The sequence below is a fragment of the Brachyhypopomus gauderio genome, chromosome 8 (genome assembly GCF_052324685.1).
Source record: "Brachyhypopomus gauderio isolate BG-103 chromosome 8, BGAUD_0.2, whole genome shotgun sequence".
In the NCBI taxonomy this organism is placed as follows: domain Eukaryota; kingdom Metazoa; phylum Chordata; class Actinopteri; order Gymnotiformes; family Hypopomidae; genus Brachyhypopomus; species Brachyhypopomus gauderio.
In genome coordinates, this window is record NC_135218.1 from 6,313,581 (window position 1) to 6,340,270 (window position 26,690).

General features: G+C 49.7%; 1 protein-coding gene across 1 annotated transcript; it reads right to left on the bottom strand.

Annotated features, from left to right (window-relative positions):
• Nucleotides 1–5,232: 5,232 nt before the first annotated feature.
• Nucleotides 5,233–25,167, bottom strand: rybpb (RING1 and YY1 binding protein b). The gene is made up of 5 exons (XM_077014059.1): nucleotides 24,826–25,167; nucleotides 24,100–24,225; nucleotides 9,773–10,072; nucleotides 9,579–9,674; nucleotides 5,233–8,744 (listed from the first exon to the last, which is right to left on the bottom strand). The coding sequence occupies exons 1-5, from the start codon at nucleotides 25,122–25,124 to the stop codon at nucleotides 8,495–8,497; spliced, it is 1,071 nt and encodes a 356-aa protein (XP_076870174.1). The 5' UTR covers nucleotides 25,125–25,167; the 3' UTR covers nucleotides 5,233–8,494.
• Nucleotides 25,168–26,690: the final 1,523 nt, after the last annotated feature.

Genomic DNA, 26,690 nt, shown 5'->3' on the forward strand with positions numbered 1-26,690 from the left:
TAATTACTATAAGGTTCATATAAATTTAGAAAACGGTTTTGTTCAGTCATAGTTGTAAACATACAGTGATTTCACTGGCTCTTGACCCGTGGCTAAGTGTGAAGGCAGAAGTTGTGTCACTAGTGTCTGACATGCGTGCAAACATACAACCAACACTGAAAGTGCTTGTACATACACACACTTACACAGACCCACATACACACACCCACATACACCCACATACACACACCCACATACACACACCCACACCCACATACACACACCCACATACACACACCCACACTCACATACACACATCCACATACACACACAATGCAGCTCATGCTGATGAAAGCCAGGCGGATAAAATACGAGTGATTAGGGCGTTGACAAATGATTTCTGCATCCGGTGCAATTTACTGCCATTAATTATTTCTTCGCTGCGGCCAAACATTATGCAGTTCACACACTTAATAAGTGCAGATCACCCACTGGGTTAAGAATGATTACACATTGCACTGGCTGGCTATGAGAAAGCATTTATTCCACGGTAATTACTTAAAATGATAGAGCGCTTGCATTAGGCACGATGGGGAGGGCTACCGAGCAGACTTGCTCATTGTGAAATTAAGAACATTAGAGACAATTTGGCCTGCCTGTCATGCTACGTATACACATTACTGGGAGTTCCTTAGGCTAAGACACGATATAATCATGACAATTTATCAAGAGCCCTGACTGGACATTTCTGTGGCTGTCTGGCGACATCTGGGCTTTTTGCTGACATGAACATTTTGTTCATCTCCATTTAAAACACCCACTATGGCAAATCAGCATCGTTCTGCGGAATAAGACCAAGGCTTTCAAATAATGGAGTAGGCTTTACAAAGTGTCGGAAAAGAAAAGTGCCGTATCTTTCATTAATAATCCACGCACTGGGACAGCTTGATAGCGCCTGTTCGAGTGGGCTTCATTAAAAGAACACATTCTGAATTAAGAGTATCATTTTCTTTTTAAACAAAACACAGTCAACTGATATGTACAGGTGAGTGATATCTGTAAACCTTTTAAAGGCCAGAGTCTTTAAAAAGAAACAAGATAGCTCCTTTTGAAGTAATTACTAAGGTCTGCCCACAGGTGTTGTGGTAAAGCGAGACAAATGAGTTTAAATTGTACTTTGCACACAGGTTGTGCTGAAATTCAAGGGAGGCTACCTGGCATTTTCTTGTTCACATTCTGATGCAGTGTAGTTCGTTTAGTTTCTCAAACATATTCATGGACAATAACAAATTCCTGAAAATCTCATTCTGTATCCAACACACACACACACACACACACACGCAAGAGTGAAAGAGCTACACGAACAAACCACACATGCATGCTCACACTTATGACAAAATGCAGCATCCACTTACTGATTCATAAACAGACCGGGCAGTGGATTCTGTTCACACAGTGAGCTGGAGTGCATCGTGCGAGGGAGATGGCGTGCATTGTCTGTTAAGTGTCCAATTTCGACTCACTCCAATTTCTATGGCATGTCAGAGGAAAATATGCAGCTGAAATATGCGGCCTCCTCCCGTCAACACGCGGACAAGGAAGCTGAGTTTTCCTGAACGTACAGCGCCTCTGAAAATTAGCATTTGGGATGGAGCTGTGGATTTGAACTATGCCTTTAATGCATCGACTTTTAAATCACCTTACTCTTTACCTCCTGCAGTCCCAGCAGCCACGCCCCCCAGACACCAGTCCCCGTGTCAACCTCCAGTCCCCGTGACAACCACCAGTCCTTGTGTCAACCACCAGTCAGCGTGACAACCACCAGTCCCCATGTCAACCACCAGTCCTTGTGTCAACCACCAATCCCCGTGACAACCACCAGTCCTTGTGTCAACCACCAGTCCCCGTGACAACCACCAGTCCCTGTGACAACCACCAGTCCTTGTGTCAACCACCAGTCCCCGTGACAACCACCAGTCTCCGTGACAACCACCAGTCCCCGTGTCAACCACCAGTCCCCGTGACAACCACCAATCCTTGTGTCAACCACCAGTCAGCGTGACAACCACCAGTCCCCATGTCAACCACCAGTCCTTGTGTCAACCACCAGTCCCCGTGACAACCACCAGTCCCCGTGACAACCACCAGTCCTTGTGTCAACCACCAGTCAGCGTGACAACCACCAGTCCCCATGTCAACCACCAGTCCTTGTGTCAACCACCAGTCCCCATGTCAATCACCAGTCCCTGTGTCAACCACCAGTCCTTGTGTCAACCACCAGTCCCTGTGTCAACCACCAGTCCCCGTGTCAACCACCAGTCCCTATGTCAACCACCAGTCCCTGTGTCAACCACCAGTCCTTGTGACAACCACCAGTCCTTGTGTCAATCATCAGTCCCTGTGTCAACCACCAGTCCCCATGTCAACCACCAGTCCCTGTGTCAACCACCAGTCCCCATGTCAATCACCAGTCCCCGTGTCAACCACCAGTCCTTGTGACAACCACCAGTCCCCGTGACAACCACCAGTCCCCGTGACAACCACCAGTCCCCGTGTCAACCACCAGTCCCCGTGTCAACCACCACTCCTCGTGTCAACCACCAGTCCCCGTGTCAACCACCAGTCCCCGTGACAACCACCAATCCTTGTGTCAACCACCAGTCAGCGTGACAACCACCAGTCCCTGTGTCAACCACCAGTCCTTGTGTCAACCACCAGTCCCCGTGACAACCACCAGTCCTTGTGTCAACCACCAGTCCCCGTGTCAACCACCAGTCCTCGTGTCAACCACCAGTCCTCATGTCAACCACCAGTCCCCGTGACAACCACTAGTCCCCGTGACAACCACCAGTCCCCGTGTCAACCACCAGTCCCCGTGTCAACCACCACTCCTCGTGTCAACCACCAGTCCCCGTGTCAACCACCAGTCCCCGTGACAACCACCAATCCTTGTGTCAACCACCAGTCAGCGTGACAACCACCAGTCCCTGTGTCAACCACCAGTCCTTGTGTCAACCACCAGTCCCCGTGACAACCACCAGTCCTTGTGTCAACCACCAGTCCCCGTGTCAACCACCAGTCCTTGCGTCAACCACCAGTCCCCATGTCAACCACCAGTCCTTGTGTCAACCACCAGTCCCCGTGACAACCACCAGTCCCCATGTCAACCACCAGTCCTTGTGTCAACCACCAGTCCCTGTGACAACCACCAGTCCCCATGTCAACCACCAGTCCCTGTGTCAACCACCAGTCCCCGTGTCAACCACCAGTCCCTGTGACAACCACCAGTCTCCGTGACAACCACCAGTCCTCGTGTCAACCACCAGTCCTCATGTCAACCACCAGTCCCCGTGACAACCACTAGTCCCCGTGACAACCACCAGTCCCCGTGACAACCACCAGTCCCCACCTGCACCCTACAGCACACAGCTGCCGCGTACACAGAGCGTGATGCGCAAACATTCCATCCATCAGCAACAGTGCATAACGCATCTCAAACACACCGTACGATACACACCTTAGCTGAAAATCATCCATCAAACTGAAATAATCCAGTTCCACTCTAAGGCATGCAGAGACCAAACACGAACACAGTATCTGAATTAAGACAGTCTTAAGAAGACAGTCTTCTCGTATCCTGTTTCAGTCAAGCAGAGAGTGGGGGGGAGACTGTGTAAAACTTTTGGCAGCGCCGCTGTTAAACTATTCAAATACCTGCATCCATAACCGAGCCTCCTATGTAGTAACTAGGGCTGTTTTTTTTTTTCCCTGGTTAGCCACCGAAGACAAGGCGAAGCGATAATTCCCACTGGCCAGGAGATCTTTCGCATAAATGGACAATTTTTGTATTGACTCACATCAGACCAAATGTTTTCGCTTATCGTCTGCACAGAACGTGAAGGACTGAGGACGCGTACGCGGGAGCCACAACTGCGAAATCAGTTTAATTCCTGCTTATTGCGCTTCGTCTCCTGCTTATTTATTCTTTGCACCGTTTAGTAAGATTTACAACGTCGTGGTTCTGAAAGCCTTCCAGCACTAGCGTAGTCATGCAGGTCCCACAAGGTTTTATTGCTCTAAGATTTCTTTATTGCTGTCATCCATACATGCTTACCATATCACAAAATGTTTCTGCTGACTTGGGGATGTGTGGGAAAGCTAGACTGTAAAGATATTATGTGGCATTGAAGTTCATGATGTTCAAGTGTTTGCTGAAAAGTGACGGTGTGAGACTCCTGGTCCCAGGTGAGGATTATCTGGCATGATGACAGTTGAGAACTCTGGACGGTTTTTGTTGGTGTGGGAAGCTATCGCACACAAAGACGACTGATATCCCCTGCCATACTATTGTACACACACACACACACACACACACACACACACACACACACACACACTGTCTACCTTCCCTTCTTAATACTGTCGTGCTATTCTACATTCCCATACGTTTGCTGCCTGGTCTGATCCCTCCTGATTTCTTTCTCGTGATAAAACAGGCTCCCTTTTATCAGTAAACGTTCCTCTCTCCGGGAGATGGGCCAGGACAGGTTGTGCGACAGAGACCCTGTCTGGTGAGAGCGTCAGGCGGGAGAGCCCAGACGATTCTCCTGCTGGAGGGGTCTCTTAAGTGAGCGTAGCAGTGACAAATTCTGGACACGAACCAAAACGGATTCGGTTGATTCGAAGTTGCGGGAGACGTAAAGGAATGTTCCGACATTAGCGAAGTTGTAGCGCGTGTTAAAGGGGCTCAGAGCTGGTGCTTGAGCTGAGGGCTACGGCCATGCCTTAGCTCCCAATCTGGGGCTCTTACAGCTCTACAGAGACTGGGAGGAAGAGCGAGTCTGGGGAGGGGAGATGTGCGTTAGCTCTCAGTGAGGGGCAAAGAGGGCAGCTCAGAGGTAGGCTCCCCCGAGTCTAATGTCAATGATCTACACAGGGGGCAGCAGACCCACTGAGATATCTCCATCCCAGCTTAGGCGACTCACAGCAGGCCTGGGAGCCTCAACACTGGCCTTCACCAGCAAACACTCAGACATCTCCTAACACACACAGACATGAGCGGACAGCGTGGAGCAATCCAAGAAAGGAAAGATCCTCACGCCTTTCAGTTCCTGTTAAAGCTAAGATGTGGCGTTAAACAACATGTTTGTTTTAGGGGCTTTTTTTTTGTTCAAACATCTTGCAAGGTCTAACGTTTTAGCTGATAGGCTACTCGGCTATGTTCTAAAGGAGGAAAATGACAACAACTTTAGATAAATTGGACATTTTATTTGTGAAAAACTACAAGCAAAATGCATAAATAGACATTTCTATTTGAAGCAGAGAAAATGATAAGGTAGCCTCTAAGAGCAAAGTCGTGCACATGCCGGAAACCGTGTAGTATCTGAACATTGTAGTAGCTAGAGACATGGAGCAATGATCAATAAAAAAAAAGGAAAGAAAAGAAGAAGAAAAGAAAATTCCCCAAATACACTTACACAAGTAAAATGAACACACAAAGAATTACCAAATACACTCAGCATCTAGCAAGAAACAAAACAGAATGACAAATTTCAAATGAAAAGGTTAGATTAATACACTAAGACCCTACATCATTACGAAACAAACTGGAAAGGCGCTTCCACAACAACGTTGAATTAGGATCAAATGAAACAACTGGGTGTACTGTACATTTATATTGAAGTTTCACATGGTTAATGCTACTGCATATCACAAGTAAACAAGCATTCTATAACTGGGTTTCTGACAAGGAAGCTAAAAATGTAACCATCTTTACACAGTAAATTAAGGTTACTGGTCGTACACAAGAACAGAACTGCTTGCGCGTTTGAAAATAAAAAGAAAAGAACAAAAGAAAACGTTCAGCTCCATTGCCATTTGTAGCCTATTATGTTGACATTTGCACCATTTTTGAGTTACACATACAAGCATTGTTTAAACTGATTTTTTTTTTCAAATTTCAATAAATTAAGATACAATTCATTGTTTTTTCATCTCTTTACAATTTTACAAAAATTAGCTAACTGTTTATGATAGCGGGTAAGGCAAGTGAAAAGATGGCTATATTCATAAGAAATGTAAAGTAGGCTGTACATTGCTTAACAAGGTTTGGAGACACTACAGGGGTTGAAATGAGGCTAAAACTCAAGAGTTTGGAGCAGACACCCCACCACCCCAATCAATGATTTGCCGAACATTTTTCTTCATTCACGTTTCGTTCACATTGCATATTCTTAGAAAGAAAAAAAGTCATCAAAATGCAGTATAAATTCCATGTACATTTTGTTTTTGAATTATGCACAGATCATCTCAGTACAGGAGACAAGGGTGGTTGAGGACTGGTACAACTTATGCTTTCTGAATCCAACAGTCACTGGTTAATATCACAAATACACAAACAAGACATGGTTACTGTCTCATTAAATGAATTGGTAAAGCCTTCATTTGTACATAACACTAGAGGACTATGCACTACGGTTGACCCAACATGACATATTTCAAAGGATTCATCACTATTGGAAAAAAAGAGGCATAAAATTCTACTTCATTGCATCATTGGAGGACCAAAACCAAGTCTTCATTTCCATTAGGAGTGATACACCGATACTTTCACGCCTGTTCACTGATACTTTCACGCCTGTTCACACTTCTGATCCTAAATATGAACCGCTTACTATAACATACTCAGCATAAGTAATAAGCAACTTACTTGATTATAAATGCTTACACATGGCAATACTGCTGCATCAGATCCGACCCCCTCAACTGATCATGTCTTCTGAGAATCAGCACAGTAATGTACAACATCTAATGCGGATGTGGCATTTACAGGTTTGATTCCAAAGTAATTAATGATTCTCAGTATAGATACACTGTGATTATAAAGTGGACAAGAATTAGACAGTTGATATGGATTATATTAGACTTTATTTAAAATGTATTATATATCACACATATGATAATTACATTTCAAATTGTTATTTGTCTAGCATGTCATCAATATCAAATTCCTTTGGTCCTTCAATAAATAAAACTCATATAATATACACATACTTTATACAGGTTTAATACAGTTCAAGAGGACATTATGTGGATCTTTTGATTTGAGGGACACTAGTTAATCACTAGTTAAATTTTACCATTGTGTCCTGAAGAATTTATTTTCTTCCAGTGACATTTTGGGTTTCTAAGTATATTTAGTAGTTATTACATTATGAATCATATAAATCAGTACTTTCACTGATTTTACTAACTGAATTTTAGATTGTGTGACAACTATCCTTCAAGTACAGCGGAACATACTCTGAGTGCATTACAACGTGTACGAAGGCCTAATTCAAAACGACAGACTAGCTAAGCTAGTCCTTTAACTAGAGAAATTCATTTGTTTCAACGGAATGCTCTTTTAGTGTTTTTACTATTTTCCATAAATAACCAAGCACCAAAAAATGGTCAAACAAATCCCTTTGAAGCCATTAATAAAACCAAACAGTAACAACAAGCCAAGTTAACAAAGAGGAACGGTTCTGATTAACTCCTTGACACTGTTGCATGAGAATAAACTTAAACCTCCTTTTTAGGATTTCCAATCCAAATATTACACTGCGCACGCTACTCCAAACGCCTCGTCACTGTTCATAAACTCCAGCCGACCTCCATCCATCTGAAGACAGAAAGCGAAGCGTCCGAAGACGAGCGTCAGCAGCACGGGGCCCAGCCAGCCTGGTGACACGTGAAGTTAAGAGAACCACCATGATGGAGTGGCCAGCCTTCCTCCCAGAGCTCACGTACGTGGTGGGGGTGTGCCAGGCTGAGCAGGAAGGGGAGGGGCCTAAACTCAAGGACCTCACTGCGTGAAAAGACGGTCCGAGGCGATCCGATTCACAGTGTAGCTAGCACCAATGTTGAAGGGTTTCTCAGGAGGCTCTGGCAGGAAACCAATCCAACTCTTTAAAACCTCTAAAGTGTAAAAAGGAGCCATCTACGTAGTCTAGCTTCGACGAAACGAATCTCTAAAAGTATTAAAGATGCAACAGATAATAAATAAGTGTTGTAGCTGTTTGAGAATTGTTAAAATGTAGGTGGGTATTGTGCACAGCAGATGTTTTTGTCTTACAAAAAAAAAAAAGAGAAAAAAAGTTGATTCAGCCTGAAATTCACTTACAAATATAAAACAATACATACAAGAGTGTGACGCTGTAAAGGAGATGTTCCCAGAGTCCCTGCTATCACTCCAGTGCTGCTGAGGTGAGACTGAGAATCCATGATGGTAAGGTCCAGAGAGATGGTATCTCCGCCAACCAATCCCAGAGGGTGAATGCGTCTGTGTGTGTGTGTATGCGCACACACATTTGCGTGTGAATGTGTGTGTTATGTGCACAAGGAACGTCGGTCCCTCTGTCACTAATCAAAAGTGAAAGGGGTTGGAATCGGGGCAGGGCACATAGGGGAAAAGGGGAAACAACGCCCGGGTCTCCCCGCATCTCCACAGTGTCCTATGGGGGCGTGGGGCAACTCAGAACGATTCGTCGTGCCCCACCGAGAGGTCTCCTTTGGGGGTGGAGGCGCGGGACGAGCCCTTGTCCATGCACTCGGAGCCAGAGCTCTGGTGCTGCTGCTCGGAGGCCGTGCTGGAGGTCACCGTGGACGAGGAGGTGGACGAGGAGCGGCTCTTCTCCTTAAAGTCCGTTATGATCACCGTCACGTTCCCCACCGTGATGGCCAGCTGCTGGGCTGTGCTCCGGTCCACGTTCTTCAGCTTGGGTCTGCCAGGCACACAGAAGCGTTAAGTAAGGACACACCAGCTACACGCTACATGCACAGCAATAAATGTGGCTGTTCCCAGGTAACATAGCCAGGATACATTTTGATTCTTTCAATAGCATCATTTTACCAAAGCAAAGGATGGTTTTTTTTTTACCCATAAAGTAACCAAGAGCAAATACTGTAAAGCAATTCTTAAAAGTGGCTGTTAGGCTGCGTCTCAATCGGTTTGCGTTTAGATAGCGCTGAATATATCAATGACTGGCACTAGCTGTTCAGATCTCTCACAGACAATGTGGCGCATTAAGCTTCGTTGGCATTGTGAGGCAGAGACAGAAATGTGGGAAGGCTGCCAGAAGTGTGTGTTTTTGTGTGTGTGTGTTTGTGCGTGGCACGGGGAGGGTGGGGGGTGGGGTTACGCAGTGCTGCTCATTTGAGCTCAGCCCACGACTAACTCGCACTCGCACACTCATTCAGAGTAAAGGGGACAGAGGGAGAGGGAGATGGACGAGGTGGGGGAGGGGTGGGATTGTGAATCAGACTGGCTCTTACGCTGAACTATGCTGCAGCTGCCTGCCAGCTTTGTTCACTGACAGAATGACTTACAGTAGCTATTCAAGCTGACATGAGCCATCACAAGCTGTAGTTATTAATATACTACCACCTCTGGGTTTTTACAGCCTGCCATTAAGCATCCTAATGACACAGAGATTGGGACTCTACTTCTCTAACACACATCTGCTAAGGGGGTCATTTTTTTTTCACTACAACAACAAAGAAAATAAGACGACGACAAACCAACCAGAGTTTGCTACAGATCTAAAAAAGTTAAGCACCTTGAGACGTGAGAGTTCTTAGTCTTGGTGGTTGATTTCCCAGACTGTATACTGTTTCTTTCACTGGGTGGACTTTGATGGATGTCTGTCTTGGGTCTGCAAAGAGATCACGAGAGCAGAGCGATTGATGTGCATTAGAAGCGGAGCGGTGGCGAGGTCCACTGAGGCGTGTGCCCGGCGCCGGCGTGCCCTACCTGGTCTTTTTGCTGCTGGGTTTCTTGGTGATGGCCGGAGTGATGTCCTTCTCCAGCTGGTCCTTCTTCTCCTTCTGGAGATGGTCCTTCTCCAGCTGGTCCTTGGAGGGCTGCTCCGGTTCGGGCGGGCTGCGCTCGGTGCGCTCCACCTCCGCCCGCTCTACCTCCGCCCGCTCCACCTCCGCCCGCTCCTTCTCTGGCCTTTCTGGCTTCTCCTTCTTCTCCTTCTTGGGTGGGGGTGGGGTGGCGTACTGCTGTGCCACCTGCTGTGCCACCAGCTGGGAGTTTATTCGGGGCTTCCTGTGGGGGGGGCAGAGGGCACCGAGCTCACGTCAACTCCATCAGCACATCGCCCAACTCGACCCGACCCGGGGCCCCGTCTGTGGGGCGTGGCACGCCGCCCTTCCCAACCCGACCCGACCCGGGGCCCCGTCTGTGGGGCGTGGCACGCCGCCCTTCCCAACCCGACCCGACCCGGGGCCCCGTCTGTGTGGCGTGGCACGCCGCCCCTCCCAACACGACCCGGGGCCCCGTCTGTGGGGCGTGGCACGCCGCCACTCCCCATGCCCACTTTAAGTGGTCTGTATTTCTTTATTTTCAAAAGAAATAACGCATAATAATTTGACTTTCAATTTTTTGCAACAATGGTTGAAGAGTAAGTAAAAAATATAAAAGGTTTTTGTTCACTTGGAAATATTGCCCCAGACCTTCTATTTTGGCTTTTGAAGGGCTGTCAGTGGCCTCATTATTATTCATACTGCCATGTGCTGCCCACCCCTTCACATGTCTTGAAATGACTTATTTTCAGATGACGCACACTGATTCATGGCGTTTAAATAGGGGACACACATGTCACAACTCACTGGAAAATAACCAGATGCCATTGCAGCAGGCTCAGAACTATTTGACAATATTTTCTCTACCAAAGCTGAGTAGTTTTTTTTTTTTTTTGCAAGAATATTAAAACTGAATACGAGATGCAGTTGTCATTTCAACATCAAGCTTGAAATAATGATACGGGCTCTGGGCAAATTATGCTCTCTCTCATCTGTGGGTTACCTTTCAGAATACATAAATCCTAACATTAGACTTCTATTAACATTATGCTTTTATTAGATTTAAATAAAATTAACACCATGCCCGCGTATATGGTGTGGACGTGATAAAAGGGTGAAAGTGAAAGCGTGTTTAAAAGGACTATTTACTCAGTGCCTGATCAACAGGTCTGCTTACATAAAGCCCCATAAGCACACAGCAGGCCCTCTCTCCCGGTATGGCTCGCTAGCCGTTAAACTGTAGTTAGCAGTAAGTAAAGAAGAGGGCCCCCCGGGGAAGACATCCACCCTGGCCCTCCCTTAAAACCTACATGAGGTTAAGTGATCGTCGCGTCTGCGTGGGATCGGGTTCCCCGCTGGTAGGCCGGGTGCCCGTGTAGGACACCAGCTGGGCGGGCCTCTCGCAGGGCTGATATCACCACTCTGCTGCTCAACGAGGATGAGGAGCACAGGTGCACAGGGACACTTGTGGCAGTGCGGCGGCAGGCGTTAATCTAATTATGACCCAGGGGGTGAGGTTTGGGGGGGGGGGGTTCTCGCAGAGCAGGTTTGAGAGTCGGTGGTGCGCAATCTGGAACAAAAGGCTCTGGGAAGAAAGAGAGGGGCCCGCAGAGATGCTTCATGGAAACGCAACGCAGAATCCCACGATCGAGCAGATCCAGAACGGTGATGCACTTCAAGGGCCGTGTTCGTTTCCGGGCAGAATGTCTTCATTTCTCACCGTACACACACGTTAAAAAAAAAAACAAAAAAAAAAACGCCTCTCTCCCCGCGATAGTCAGGGGATCGCAGACAGCAGACAGCAGCCGTTGGCTGCAGGCACACACACCGTCTATCTCTCCCCCCTGCTCCTCGGTGCGGTGTTGAGTTAATTAAAAGCCGTGGGGCTGTGGCGGAGATCTGAGGCAAAGCCGTGTGCAGTCCGGGCCGGCTCATGTTCCCCTAGCATAATGGCTGACATCTGGCAGCAGCTGGGGGTAACACAGGATCTCAGCTGAAGGGGGTGGGGGAGGGGGTGGGATAATGGGGAGTGCGCCAAAGAGCCGACTACCATCGTTAACGTTGTCTAAACATTTTGACAGCGGAGCCTGCTTCACTTCGTTATCTCCCATCTTCTGGCTTGTTAGGGGCCGTGTTTTAAATGGGTTTAGCAACATCTCACAGTTCGGGGAGTTACTAGGTTGGGGGGGGGGGGGTATCTTGGTCATCTAAATGGCAAAGTGATCTTTTACAAGAAAACTTCACCCCACACTGCTATGAATGCTAACAAAGAACAAGAGCTAATCAAATCCACTAGTGCTAATGTGATGATGCACATCTGCTCCCCTTAACTAATTTTCTTCATAAGGCGTCGTCTTCGGTGACTTTGCCCAAGGAATCTTCATTGTGTAAAAGACGTGGCCAATTTACAGGCGGGTCAAAGAAGACATGAATTATGAGAATACTACACAGACATCTTGAGTGATAAAGCTCTTGCACTTGACCTTTCTATCTAACAGACAGCTTATGGATAGATAACACTACAGAATAAGAGGCAGCCTCTCCTGTGGAATCCACCTGGGTCCTTTTGTGCCAGAGATATCTCTCCTCACCCTTATGACTGATGGGATACAGGCACTTATCCCATAGGGGCCAGCCAATCAGAAGGCAATCAATCGCCTCATAATAAGGAATCATGTCAAAGAGCCCAGCACAATGCCAATCAATACAGCCTCAGTGGGGAATCTCAATGAGTCTGAGCCCTGAGGCACAGGCAATACAGAATTTAGCCCAGAGCTACTAGGATAAACATGGAGCTTTTTGTTATTCCTTTATAAAAGGACATTAGGAAGTAAAATAATTTCACTGCACGGCATTTAGTCACGGTGGAGTCAAATTAAAGGAAGTTGCCACCTCTTTAGTCACTTACCGCCGGAGACGGAGTTGGAGCGTGTTCACGGTGCCACACCACTGCCTGGCGAGCTTCATTAAATGCAAACAATCAGCAACAAAAAAAAAGAGCCAAAAAAAGAAGGCAGGATAATTGTGAAGCGTGTGGCACATGGACTGGGTCAGCAGTGTCATTCAGCTCAGCCTCAGCAGCCCCAGGGTATCCGCTCTGATCCAGCCCAGGGATTTGTCAGAAACACGTGCTGAGCTTTTACTAAACAGCTACACGTGGGAGTCGACCTGCAAGGGGGGGGGGGCAGAATCCCTTCTAACCTCGGGTTAGGCTGGGAGCACACCGCTGCAGGCGGACACGGCTGTGACTGATCTGATCAAACCACCACCCGCCCCACCTCCACCACCCTCGCGCTCCGGCTCTCTTGCCAAGTACTGAGATTTGTATCGGGGCGTAGATCAGAGAGGCAGAAATAGGCCGGGCGGTTAAGCGATGATTCAGCGCCAGTTGTAATTCAGTCACGGAAGCGTGCTGGCATGTCAGGAGCGCTGTCAAAAGCTCCAGAGCATGGCAGAAACCACACAATGCATTATTTACAGACCAGCACATGAGCGGCTCAACCCAGCCACGATCTGTTTACTGGGTGATGTATTAACCGAGGCAGCAGTCCTCTGTACGGCTGCCCGTATGAGCACGTGCTGGCAGCAAAACAACGCTTTCCCCGGCCAACCGGCGTCTCCGTAAGAAACGCTAGCAGCGTGTCATTTGTGAATATTGCGGGATGAAATTTGTGGCTGCACAATTACGGCGAGTCCTACAATCTATTCCGCTTGGCAAGACGACAGCGGCGGAGCTCGGCACCAGCGTGCAAGTAGGTCCATGTCATCTCTAAGTGCTCTAAATTCTACAGACACTCCACACCTGCTGGGACGGCTCCCTACCGTCTCATTAGGCGGTGAATGACAGCTCCTCAGGCCGAGCGCCCCGTCATTCTCCGCTAACGGGATGAGTGAAGTGGGACACTGCTCTGAGCAGTAAGACAGCTGCTATTAGCACAAACTACTTAAAGGCCAAGCGGACAAGACAGGAGGAATATGCTGGATACACAAACCTTGCGCCGAGTCTAGAAGCAGCAAGATGGTGTCATTTAGTGGTTAAGGGATAGGCCTTTAGATTAAACAAATTTACTCCAATAATTATGGATACTTGTTGGGATATACACCACTCTCCAGTTGACTCTTAGATAAACAGCGCCCATCATACTGACAATTTCAACAAAGCGGGTTTTGCTTGAGATTTATAGCTCAAGGTTCTGGTTAAGTTAGCTCAAGGTTGTAGCCAAGCTCTGCGTTCCAGACAGAGATAAATGAAACATCACCTATAGCCGGGTGGCAGAACGAGAGAGTACTTGAGTGAAGAGAGGCTATAGAAAAGCCCTCAATTAACACCGCTCTCCAATTCAAGTGTGGGGCTGGGGGATGTGGCAGTGGGTCACAGCCTCAGAGACTGCACCACAGAGGACAGCCAGGTCCAGGCAGAGGCAATCACGCCGACAGCTGTTAATAACATGGTACAGCGCGGAACCTCAAGGACTTAAATACTCCACGAAGAGCTGGAGAGCCGTGCCACATCCCTGCAGCTGGTGCACCATACGGATTCCATTACTGCGCCTGAGAGCAGGATTCTCCTGGATGTTCGGGGGGGGGGGGACGACGACTCATGGCTTCTTTCTCAACTGTGAATTCCATTCCCTCCGCTAGCACAGCTGAAGATGTTTTGCAGCATTTATTCTCTTCACGTGTCTCGAATTGAAGATTCGACATCACGGCACTTTAAAAGGGTCCCGCTTGGGCTAAAACGTCCGTTCCCGACATCCCCGCCACAGTCGAGGCGGAGCCCCCGCGCGGCGGCCTGTGCCGATCCTCTAGTGAGGGTGTGTTAAGCTGCATGGCTGGAGTGGGGGAGGGGGATGATGGAGTCGCCGGTTTCTGGCGCGTGTTAAACAAGCTCGGGGACTCGGCTCCCATAAGCCATTCCGCTAAACGATTAGTGGCACGGCGCCTGCTCACCAGAGCCGAGATGGAGCGAGGAGGCCTGCGGACAGCACCTGGAGAACAGCCCCGGGGTTCCGGCGTGTTCCGGCGTGCTGCCGCTCACGACCGGGGAGAAGGACATTAAACATTCATCCCCTTCCTCCTTCTGGGATCCCGCGCTCCTTTCGCTTTGCGAGAAAATCTTCCGAGATCGCGACTGTGGGCTCGACAAATCCTGCGGAAAAGGGAATTCCTTACGCAGATAAGGATCTCGTTTCCTGGACAGAGGACAGCGAGTAAAAAAGCAGCAGTAATCACGAAGAAGCTTGTACCGACAAAGTCAACCCTTAGGGGTTTTTTCTTCTTCCCCCCTGCTGGCAGTAAGTGTCCTGTCTCCTGAGGCAGAAAGCTAACTCCATCATCTGTCCACGGGGGAGGGCTTCCCCTGCCACCTGACCTTTTCCCTGCCAGGTTCTGACAGCCACACACCCACAGCCAGGTGCCGTGACGGCGTTAGACACGTCTGAGCTGCTGTCCGTCGGCCGCCCCTCCTTTACAGAGTCTGGGGCGGAGAGGGGTGGCCCCCCCTGTGCCCTCACGTGCCCTTTCTCCACTGCGAGTTAACAGAATCAGTTTCAAACGAGCTTGGCGCTGGCTCCGGGCGAGGCAAGCGCTGCTTAGCCCAGTCAACATTTCACGGGATGTTTTATGTCTAGATTGGGCTGGGCTGCAAAACTAATGAGGGAGGAAGACAACACAAAACGGCTCCTCCCGCTCAGCACTCGAACAGAAACCAAGAAGAATCTCTCGACAAGGTACCGTCCTTCACTTATACGGGAAAGATGGTGATCTATTCCTTTAGGCCGTGCTGCTGCAGTGGAATCTCAACTCAAATGCACAGCCCACAGCCGCAAAAAACAAAGCACTTGTTAAAAGTAGAGAGAAGAGTGCCAGCATTACAAAGACAAGAGGTGTACTGCGTGTTCACCAATTCTAGCATCACCATGAAAATACAAAAAATGTCAGCATGCAATAAGACAAGAGTGCTAATCCTCTTAGTGGTGACAGCATACCAAACAATGCCAAGCATTGCATTTGCTTGATACGAGTACGGTGAGAACAATCCCTCTCGTACGCAGCCCAGCCCAGGAAGGTACCGGAACAATGTTGGCCTGGATGAGAGCATTAATGACAGGCAGAAGTGGAATTCAGTGCAAACGCACCCAGCAATTAAAAAGGGTCAAGCGCAGTTAAGAACTTCATTTCCATACACTGCTAAACCAAGGCCAAAAATGAACAAGTCAAGCAAGTGCCATCAAGCCACAAAGATAAAGGATATAAAAAGATAAATGTTCCACATATAAAATGTAACCTCATGAGAATGAGGATGAAGAGACAAAAAGAAAAGCCTTCAACATGTTTGCTGAAAGGCAGATACTTCAACATTCATAACCAGAGGATATTCTAGCAAGCTTGAGAGCAAAATAATTACACCAGCCAACCAAGAAACCTTTTATTAAACTCACAATCCGAAGCATAATAGCTGGGAACGCAATTGGAACACCAGTCTTCATTCATGTGTGTGAAACCCAAAACGAATGCCTCAAAGAGCTGTGCAATACTTCTATCAGGACAACTCACAACATGAATGAAGGGAAACTAGTTCCAAGGCCTGGCCCGGAGCCATGTTTAAAACCCTAGTGCACAGAGTAACTGATACCAGTACACAAGCCACAAGTGATTCTGGGGAGGAGGAGGGGGACAACAAACAAACAAACAAACAAACAGTTGTGTGTGTGAGAGGGGCTAACGAGAGGAGACTGGAGCCTTCAGTCATTCACATTTCAAAGGCAACCTTCAAGGTGGTGCGTCAGCGGGCTGGTGTAGCACCACGGTCTGTGTACAGTTTCACTTACGTGATTTATCCATGATCGCTGTGTGTCGCCGCCTATTGTGGTTTGGTGCATGCGTGGCTGGGATAAACAGCCTCCGCCTCCGATTCACTGAATGACTGAAGTGGCGTGTCGAAGTGTGGTGGCGTGAGGGGGAGTAAAGGTGAACGAGTGAGGAAAGGGGGGGGGGGGTGTGGGGGTGAGAGAAAGTGTGTGCACCTGTGTGTGTGTGCACAAGAGAAACAGAGACAGAGCGAGAGAGAGAGAGAGAGACGCAGTGTGTTGTGTGCGAGTGTGCGAGAGAGAGAGTGTGAGAGAGAGAGAGAGAGCGCGAGTATGTGTTGCATGAGAGAGTGTGTTGCGTGAGCGAGAGTGTGTTGCGTGAGCGAGAGTGTGTTGCGTGAGCGAGTGTGTGTTGCGTGAGCGAGAGTGAGCGAGTGTGTGTTGCGTGAGCGAGAGTGAGCGAGTGTGTGTTGCGTGAGCGAGAGTGAGCGAGTGTGTGTTGCGTGAGCGAGAGTGAGCGAGTGTGTTGCGTGAGCGAGAGTGAGCGAGTGTGTGTTGCGTGAGAGAGAGTGAGCGAGTGTGTGTTGCGTGAGAGAGAGTGAGCGAGTGTGTTGCGTGAGAGAGAGTGAGCGAGTGTGTGTTGCGTGAGAGAGAGTGAGCGAGTGTGTGTTGCGTGAGAGAGAGTGAGCGAGTGTGTGTTGCGTGAGAGAGAGTGAGCGAGTGTGTGTTGCGTGAGAGAGAGTGAGCGAGTGTGTGTTGCGTGAGAGAGAGTGAGCGAGTGTGTGTTGCGTGAAAGAGAGTGAGCGAGTGTGTGTTGCGTGAGAGAGTGAGCGAGTGTGTGTTGCATGAGAGAGTGAGCGAGTGTGTGTTGCATGAGAGAGTGAGCGAGTGTGTGTTGCATGAGAGAGTGAGCGAGTGTGTGTTGCGTGAGAGAGAGTGAGCGAGTGCGTGTTGCGTGAGAGAGAGTGAGCGAGTGTGTGTGTGTTGCGTGAGAGAGTGAGCGAGTGTGTGTGTGTTGCGTGAGAGAGTGAGCGAGTGTGTGTTGCGTGAGAGAGTGAGCGAGTGTGTGTTGCGTGAGAGAGAAAGAGAGAGAGAGTGTGTGTTGCGTGAGAGAGAAAGAGAGAGTTGCGTGAGAGAGAGAGAGAGTGCGCGAGTGTGTGTTGCGTGAGAGAGAGAGAGAGTGCGCGCGAGTGTGTGTTGCGTGAGAGAGAGAGCGCGAGTGTGCGTTGCGTGAGAGAGAGAGAGAGAGCGAGAGAGAGAGCGCGAGTGTGTGTTGCGTGAGAGAGCGCAAGTGTGTGTTGCGTGAGAGAGAGTGAGCGAGTGTGTGTTGCGTGAGAGAGAGAGAGAGAGAAAAAGAGAGCGCGAGTGTGTGTTGCGTGAGAGAGAGTGAGCGAGTGTGTGTTGCGTGAGAGAGAACGAGAGAGCGCGAGAGAGCGCGAGTGTGTGTTGCGTGAGAGAGAGAGTGTGAGAGAGAGAGAGAGAGAGAGAGAGTGTGAGAGAGAGTGTGAGAGAGAGTGAGAGAGAGAGTGAGAGAGAGAGTGAGAGAGAGAGTGTGAGAGAGAGAGAGAGAGAGAGGGCAAGCCCAGCGTTTCCCTGTGCTGGGTAATGATGTGCTCCATTCTGCCTTCCCTCTGGGAGCCTCTCGGCTGAGTGAGCACATCCCCGCACCGCCGTCCATCAAACCCAGCGTACTGCACACCCCACCCCCCACCGCCATGCAGCACGGTCCAGCTCCCTCCCTCCCTCCCTCCTGGTCCCTCTCTCTTCTCTCCTCCTCTTCTCCCCGGTGCCTCGTCATCTGCTCCGCTCTCATTGCTCCGATTCACGGGACAGGCTGGCAAGCGCAGTACGACTCCCACTCATTTACGGGGTCTCGTAACTCCACCCCCCTCCAACACACAATGCCCAAACTCCTCCCCCTCCCCCCGATTTCTCCAGCGTTCCCCCCTGAACGCTCGCTTCACAACCCACATTCAGACTCCCACCTGCACCAACTGGTAAGGTGAACGCTTTCCCATATGTTGAACGGACAGCGCACAAACGCTCAGCTCTTTCCTAGACCGTGGCCAGACTCAAGGGCTTCAGGAACACGAAAACTCGAGACACGTTTGAGCGGCTGCTCCACGTTCAATCGCAGCTTTTAGGATTTTCTGAGCAGCCCAAATGGAGAGGGCCAAGTCGCACGTGTCCGTCGTGATCACTCCTGCTCGTTACGTTGCTTAGTTTGTTTCTCCGATGTTTTCCAGGTGTGCGGCAGTGAAAGCGCAGCACAGGATGAAAGCAAGCGAAGCAGCTTCTCCTGGCACCGTATATTTGATGGCTCGTAGTCCCATTTAAACCACCGAAGGTGCCAAACAGAAGTACCGCCAGTGTTGAAGTGTTTAACGCCTCTGGGACCGATTTGCTCATGCTGTACGTCTGCTCTGGATACTGACCAAGTTTACTCCAATTTTCCACGAGATCTCATTAACAAGTTTTAATCTCCTAATTAACACATCAGGGTGGCATAGAAGTTCTTGAGGAAGTATAAAGCAGAAGTAAATAATGCTGGATGAGCAGGAGGAACCATGTTTATGGTGGTGTGTGTGTGTGTGTGTGTGTGTGTGTGTGTGTGTGAGAGCCATGGTTATGGTGATGTGTGTGAGAGAACCATGTTTATGGTGATGTGTGTGAGAGAACCATGTTTATGGTGATGTGTGTGTGTGTGTGTGTGTGTGTGTGTATGTGTGTGTGTGTGTGTGTGTATGTGTGTGTGTGTGTGTGTGTGTGTGTGTGTGTGTGTGTGTGTGTGTGTGTGTGTGTGTGTGTGTGTGTGTGTGTGTGTGTGTGTGTGTGTGAGCCATGGTTATGGTGATGTGTGTGAGAGAACCATGTTTATGGTGATGTGTGTGAGAGAACCATGTTTATGGTGATGTGTGTGTGTGTGTGTGTGTGTGTGTGTGTGTGTGTGTGTGTGTGTGTGTGTGTGAGCCATGGTTATGGCGGTGTGTGTGAAAGAACCATGTTTATGGTGATGTGTGTGAGAGAACCATGTTTATGGTGATGTGTGTGTGTGTGTGTGTGTGTGTGTGTGTGTGTGTGTGTGTGTGTGTGTGTGTGTGTGTGTGTGTGTGTGTGAGCCATGGTTATGGCGGTGTGTGTGAGAGAACCATGTTTATGGTGATGTGTGTGAGAGAACCATGTTTATGGTGATGTGTGTGTGTGTGTGTGTGTGTGTGTGAGCCATGGTTATGGCGGTGTGTGTGAGAGAACCATGTTTATGGTGATGTGTGTGAGAGAACCATGTTTATGGTGATGTGTGTGAGAGAACCATGTTTATGGTGATGTGTGTGAGAGAACCATGTTTATGGTGGTGTGTGTGAGAGAACCATGTTTATGGCGGTGTGTGAGAACCATGTTTATGGCGATGTGTGTGTGCGTGATACCAACATGTCAAGAGCGACAGCATACACTGCTTATATAATTCCATTATCCTCTACAATTTGTGTTCAAGTCACAGTGATGAAAATCCCTGGATTATGAACCTCTCTTCAATTATTTTAAAACAAACACATGAGCACACACACCCATCTGTGTGTGCCACCACACTCATTGCACGAGTTGGTACTGTTTAAACAAACAACACTAGCCTATTCCATGTGGAACAAAGCACTTAAACCTCTATTTCCCATCAAATTACGAACAAATCCTTCACTACATCTAGAGACAGCATCAAATTCTCATGTTATTAGCTTATACTCTTAGTATTACATCTGGCTGGCTTGTCTATTACAGTGCCCTGCAAACTGCAGTTTCATATGTTCGACCGTACATGGCAGACCAACATCAAACTCTCGAGAGACTGATAGCATTCAAATGACTTGCAAGGTGTGCCTGGCAGTCTGTCAGGCTGAGAACGTGCCAAAGGGTCGTGCTCTGGGGAAAACAGAGAGAGGGACAGGTCGGCCACCAAAACTCCACAAAGACTACACAGACAGGATTTATGCCGTTAATTATTGGCAACTGATAGGGGTTATTAATATATTTACATTTAATTCAGTGATTTATCTGAAAGCGGAGGTGACCCGCAAATCTTACGAGAAAGCACAATGTCTGAAGGGGGAGGGGATGTTTTAAATGTGAGATGGGGTTTGGGAACAGCCTCCGTGTAACTTTAGAAATCCCACTCCACAGCGCAAAGAGTCCCCGCAAGCACGAAACAAACATAAAACACACAAGCGTGCAGGGCCAAGCGAGCCAGCCGGCCGGGATCTGCAGGGAAGGAGTCGTAATGTACACCCTCGCCCGAGATCAAGGTGAGGAGGCCCGCCTGCCCCCCCCCCCCACCCCCCACATCCCCCACCCCCCCCACCATCGTGCACATCCATCAAGTGGAGAAAGCCAGAACGGATGCTTCCTGAAGCCTCGCGAGAGACTGATCCGGAGGCTGAGAAGCAGCCGGCGTGTAAGGCGATACGGAAGCGAGGTGTCGCGTTCTGCGCGTCCGTTCTCAGGGTTTCCAAGTGCTGGTAGAATATGGCGGTGTGGGAGGAGGCAAAAAAAAAAAAAAAAACCCCAACGCATGTCGATACAAAGACAAAAAAACACCATTTTAACGGTCCGCGAGTGGCACGCGTGTAGTCAGCAGTTGGGAAGTTAGGGTTTTTTTTGCAGCTTGCCCAAAGGTCTCCGAGACGCTGCACTGAATCTTGGGATTCGTAGTGAAATCATGGCACCCTGAGCCCTGCGGCAGTGTGAGTCAACTCCCGACGTCGGGAGACAAACGGAAGCCGCGTCCGCCCTCTCCCAACGTCCTGCCTGTGGCAGGTTTCTCAGACGTGCTCCCTCCGAACGGCGTGACCCTGGATAACCTTGGGTAACGTTGATTCAAGGTGACGGCCTGCTCCGTGCGGCGCGTGCAGAAGGGGACTGAATACTTTGGACATGTCCTTTCTGCCTGCTCCCACACACCCACAAACACCACTAGTAAACATCTGCTACTAACCTGCCTTGTTATTAACATTCAAAATGGAGAATGTATTTTACCCTCTGCGGACCCATCACTGTTTAGCTTCATTCTTTGGTCACATAAAAATAAATATGTCCATTATTTATATCTCCCAAAATAGCTGAACTTGGTTATTTAATCTCATCCCAGCTAAAGGGGCTTCTGAAGGCATACAGTACACTTTGGGTGAGCACAGTTAACTCTTGTAACTGCCATTTAATCGCTACCGTCATCTCAAGATGACACTCCGGGACACTACAGAGGGACTTTGGACAGAATGTAATGCTCCATCACACAGAGACTGTAAGCATGTCAAGCGAGTGACTGAAACAGCTCGACATCCACACCCAGCATCACTAAGGGACGCATGAAGAGACCAAACGCGTGCGGCCTTTCAGTCAGGGCTGGCCACGCTCTCTGAACTCGCGATGACTACGAAGATAAAATGATTGGCAAACGAAAGGTGTTATCACAACACAAAGGTCTTTTCAGGGAGGGAAGTGGTCATGAAAGGCGAGGCGAGGAAAACACCAGCAGACTCGCGCGCGCGTGGCTCTGGTGCTCACGCAGCTCCACAGCGCATCAAAACAAGGACACGGTGGCTAATTACAGCTCATTAAAACCAGATCCAGGCGCCTCACATCAGTAAACAATCGCGTCCATCAATGGTTAACGGGCGCAGATCAAAGGGGCTTTCTTCTGTGACATCACGCGTTTGTGTTCGCCGTGCCGACGGGGCCAGAGGGAGGCTGGGGTTAAAGCAGCGGACCGCTCTGACGCGTCCCACATCACTTCCTGTCATTACCATAAATCCCACTCGTTGGCTTACTGCAAACCATTCAACGTTTGGTCCTGCTCAGGAAGGAATAAATTAATGCTATTGACAGTTGTACTGGCAGCTGCGTGTCTGTATTCCCCCCACAACGCACGTAGACGCACTTTCCCCCCAAATGTCAGTACCACGCCGAGTATAAAACCACAGCAGAAAAGGTTAGAGCGCGGGGATTCCTGTACTGGGCCACATATTACTCATCACCATAGACACCACATCAGTCAGCTGATGAGAAGTGTTGGCGGGTCCACACACCATAAACACAGCGCCGCAGTCACATGTGAACCTGCTATTTGTGCGTTTATGAGAAGAGGGAGACGATTGTGTCTTGAGAAAAACAAAACACCATATTCGCCAGGGGGGGTCTAGTGTCAATAACTACAGAGATTACCAAATCAATCATTGATGTTGAGGATTTCCACTGGTTAACAAACTATTAATTTAACTTACAAATTGTTTGACGAACTTTAATATCGACCTTGGATCTAAATGTTAATGTTTTAATAATTTACTGTTATCAGGTTTATAATAAAAAGTGACAATGCTCCACACCAGTGTCACACGGCAATTCCACTAGAGAAATAATTCATCATTACTACCAATTATTTATGGCTTTCTGAATAAGCAACCGAAAACCAAGAAGAACTTCTAATGAATAAAGGACCTTTGACCAGACATACATATTTATATGCTATCAGTTACTTTGCCTTGTAGGTTGAAATAGGTGAAAATCAGAAAAACAACAAACCAACAAAAACAACAACCAAGTCACCTGACCACGAGTTAAAAGCAAAACTCTGTCCTTACCGGCGCCGTCCCTAAAACACAAGCCACACACGTGAACACAGGACACAAATGTTCAGTTTATTACACTACAGACAGTGGCTTGTTTCTGGGCTCTGCATGTTCTGAGGGTGAAGCTGCAGTGGTGGGGGGCTGGAGCACCATCACACCTGTGTCCTGCCCGGCCAGGACGTCTCCACTCCCCCCCCAAACCAGGACATCAGCTGCCACGGTGTCTCCACAATAGGACAAAATCAACAAGTACACGACTCGTCCCTTGTGTGGTGTTGGAGGACATGGGTGAGGACCTGGCGTGGATGGAGCCGCAGATGGAGCCCTACCTGGTGGACGTCCCCCTGCCTGGTGGACGTCGCCCTGCCTGGTGGACGTCGCCCTGCCTGGTGGATGTCCCCCTGCCTGGTGGATGTCCCCCTGCCTGGTGGACGGTGCCCTGCCTGGTGGACGGTGCCCTGCCTGGTGGACGGTGCCCTGCCTGGTGGACGTCCCCCTGCCTGGTGGACGTCCCCCTGCCTGGTGGACGTCCCCCTGCCTGGTGGACGTCCCCCTGCCTGGTGGACGTCGCCCTGCCTGGTGGACGTCCCCCTGCCTGGTGGACGTCCCCCTGCCTGGTGGACCGTGCCCTACCTGGTGGACGTCCCCCTGCCTGGTGGACCGTGCCCTACCTGGTGGACGTCCCCCTGCCTGGTGGATGTCCCCCTGCCTGGTGGACCGTGCCCTACCTGGTGGATGTCCCCCTGCCTGGTGGACGGTGCCCTGCCTGGTGGACGGTGCCCTGCCTGGTGGATGTCCCCCTGCCTGGTGGATGTCCCCCTGCCTGGTGGATGGTGGACGTGTCCTACCTGGTGGACGTGCCCTTCCGGACGTCGCAGATGCTGCACTTGAACGCCTCCGCGCCGTTCCTGAACGTGCAGACGCTGCAGTCCCAGAACCCGTCCTCGGCCGCCGGCTTGGCTTGTCTCTTCGGCCTGGGAAACGAGACAAAAAACACCCCGAATAAGGTCAACCTCACGCCCGCCGCCTCGCACCGCTCACCGGCTCTCCACAGGCAGAACAACGCGATCTCACGGGGGGTCAAAGCGGCGTTAAACACAGCGCCCAAAACTCACAGCGGCGACCCGTCACGGTCCTCGCACCACCGGGTCTGGACCACGGAGCCTCGCCGAGCCGCGGAGGGTCTCGGTGCGGCCACGCTCGCCCGACACGGTCCGGGTGTACCGAGGCTCGCCCGCTAACGTTAGCCGCCGAGCTAACGACACACACCATTAATCCCCACAAAAAGAAAAAAAAACGTCCTTTTCGACCGAGAACTCGGAGCGACACCGAAGCGGGCGGTTCCTCCGCGGAGCCCCCGGGCGAGGCGCCGGGCGCGTCCCGTGCGGGTCGCTCTTTGTGTGGGAGCGCCTGGCTGGCGGGGTCGGGGGAGGAGGAGACGCCGCCATGGCTGCGATAGTCTGGGGCGGACCGAGGAAACGCTCCCCCGACGAAAACCAGTCGAGTGTCGGCCCCGAAACGACACACAAACACCGCGGAACGCGAGAAGGTCGAAGGTTCGGCGGGTCTCTTACCTGGTCGGGCTCTTTTTGTCGCCCATTGTGAGGAGAAAACGACGGAAAAAAAGACGGAAAAAGGTTTCGACAATTAGCGATAATTGTGAGGAGGATCCAGTCAGAACCGCTGCTGCTCGCGCTGGCAGACAGGCTCGCGCTGGCAGACAGGCTCGCGCGCACGGGCTCGAGGCAGGGCGAAGCGGCTCGCGCACCGCGTGACTGCGCGGCGCCCAATCATCGGGTGTCTTCGCTTTAAAAGTCTCGCTCGGGAAAATCGAAACATTTACACCGCTCCTCCTGCGTGTAAACGTGCTCATCCGCGGTGGACGAAACGAAACGAAAAAGCGGAGGAGTGTAGTGACGGTGACCGGCGCCACGTCCGCCGGGGTCCGGTTTGACCCGAGCCCAAATGTGCTGTAGGTTCTGAGCGTCGCGAGCTGCGTTATGCGGTCTCGCGGGGACGGACTATGCAGTGCAAAGGCAAGTTCAGGTTCGCGGGTTACTTTGAAACGACTAATAACCCTTTTCCCACTATAAAAAGACTTACTCTGCTTTGACAACTAGGCGTATACGTACTCGGGTTCCCTTTAATCACATTGTTCCTCTTGAGCAGATATCATCAACTGTGCTATTCACTTGCAGAATTCAGTTCCAACCACAACAATGCACCAAATCCAGCTAATCAAGGTTTGCGGGAGCATCGCCATGCAACCAAACCCGGCAAGACTAAAGCGTTACAGATTTTATGATACTGTACTAAGTTCATTTCCACCATCAGCTCACAGATACTGCAGTAGTCTTGCTAGAAAAAAAGCACACATTAAACCAAATGATAATTCAGATGTAGTTGTTTCCACCTTTGGGATGAATAAACCATTGATTCTAGATGAACCTCTCATCGATAACACATTTAAAACTTGTTAAAGTCTCTGTATTTCTTTGGACAGAACAAAATAAAGGCACGTCCTGGTTGTGCTGACCATGGGGTGATCACGCACCAGCTGGAGAGCATAATGCCTTATGAACTGTGTGTGTTGGAGCAACGTGGGCAGTGTGTGTCCACAGCTGAAGTCCAGCACCCTGTTGCCGGATGTCATCCCAGCAGCCTAGCCCGCGCATGCTGATTCACTCCAGCCCAGAACAGCATGGGGCAAACGCTGATATTACTAAGATCCCCCCCCCCCACCTCCCCCCGGCAGAGGTGAGAACCACTCTGCGGGGTGCGTGAGGCGTGAATCATCAGCTTCATTAGTTACTCTCGAGGTGGGGGGAGCACTGCACCCACCCTCCAACCCCCCCCCCCCGAGCGTGTGCTGCTGAGCTATTGTAGTTCAACATCTCCACCCCATCCCCCCACTGGCCATGTCTCAGTCCAGCCTGGTGAGTGTATTAAATGGGAATGCGTGCCGGTGCACACCCTGGAGAGCCCAACGCCACCCCCCACCCCGTCTGAAGGTTAAAACGCGGCGTCAGCAGAGCAGACGGCCCTGTTGGAGGGAGTCGAGCTGGGTGACAAACATGAGCTTCAGTCTAAGAATATTTTACTTGCACTTTCAAAGTTACAGTAAAGACAGACAGTCAGTTGAGTGGTATTACAGTAAAGTACATGCAGCGTGTTGATTGTCACTGATTTCTGTTTTGCACTCTTTCAAACAATGTGATGTGTGTGTGGGTGCAGCACACACTAGAAACTATGAGTCAAAGGATTCCTGCAACCAGAAGTCAAAAGACAAGCAAAAGACAAAATCAAGACCAAGGTTCCTTCCCACATTAAAATCAAGTTACAGCCTTCATTTCTTGTGTTTGGTACAAAAAGAGTCTTGGTTTGCACGCTGTCCTTGTCATAACGATCCAACCAAACAGAATTTTGCCATGTTCAGTAC

Coding starts and splice junctions, on each gene's coding strand:
- rybpb (XM_077014059.1), bottom strand. CDS start 25,124: ATGAGCACGTTTACACGCAGGAGGAGCGGTGTAAATGTTTCGATTTTC. Junction 24,226..24,825: donor GACAAAAAGAGCCCGACCAG/GTAAGAGACCCG, acceptor CTCGTTTCCCAG/GCCGAAGAGACAAGCCAAGC. Junction 8,745..9,578: donor AAGAACTCTCACGTCTCAAG/GTGCTTAACTTT, acceptor TGTGCCTGGCAG/ACCCAAGCTGAAGAACGTGG.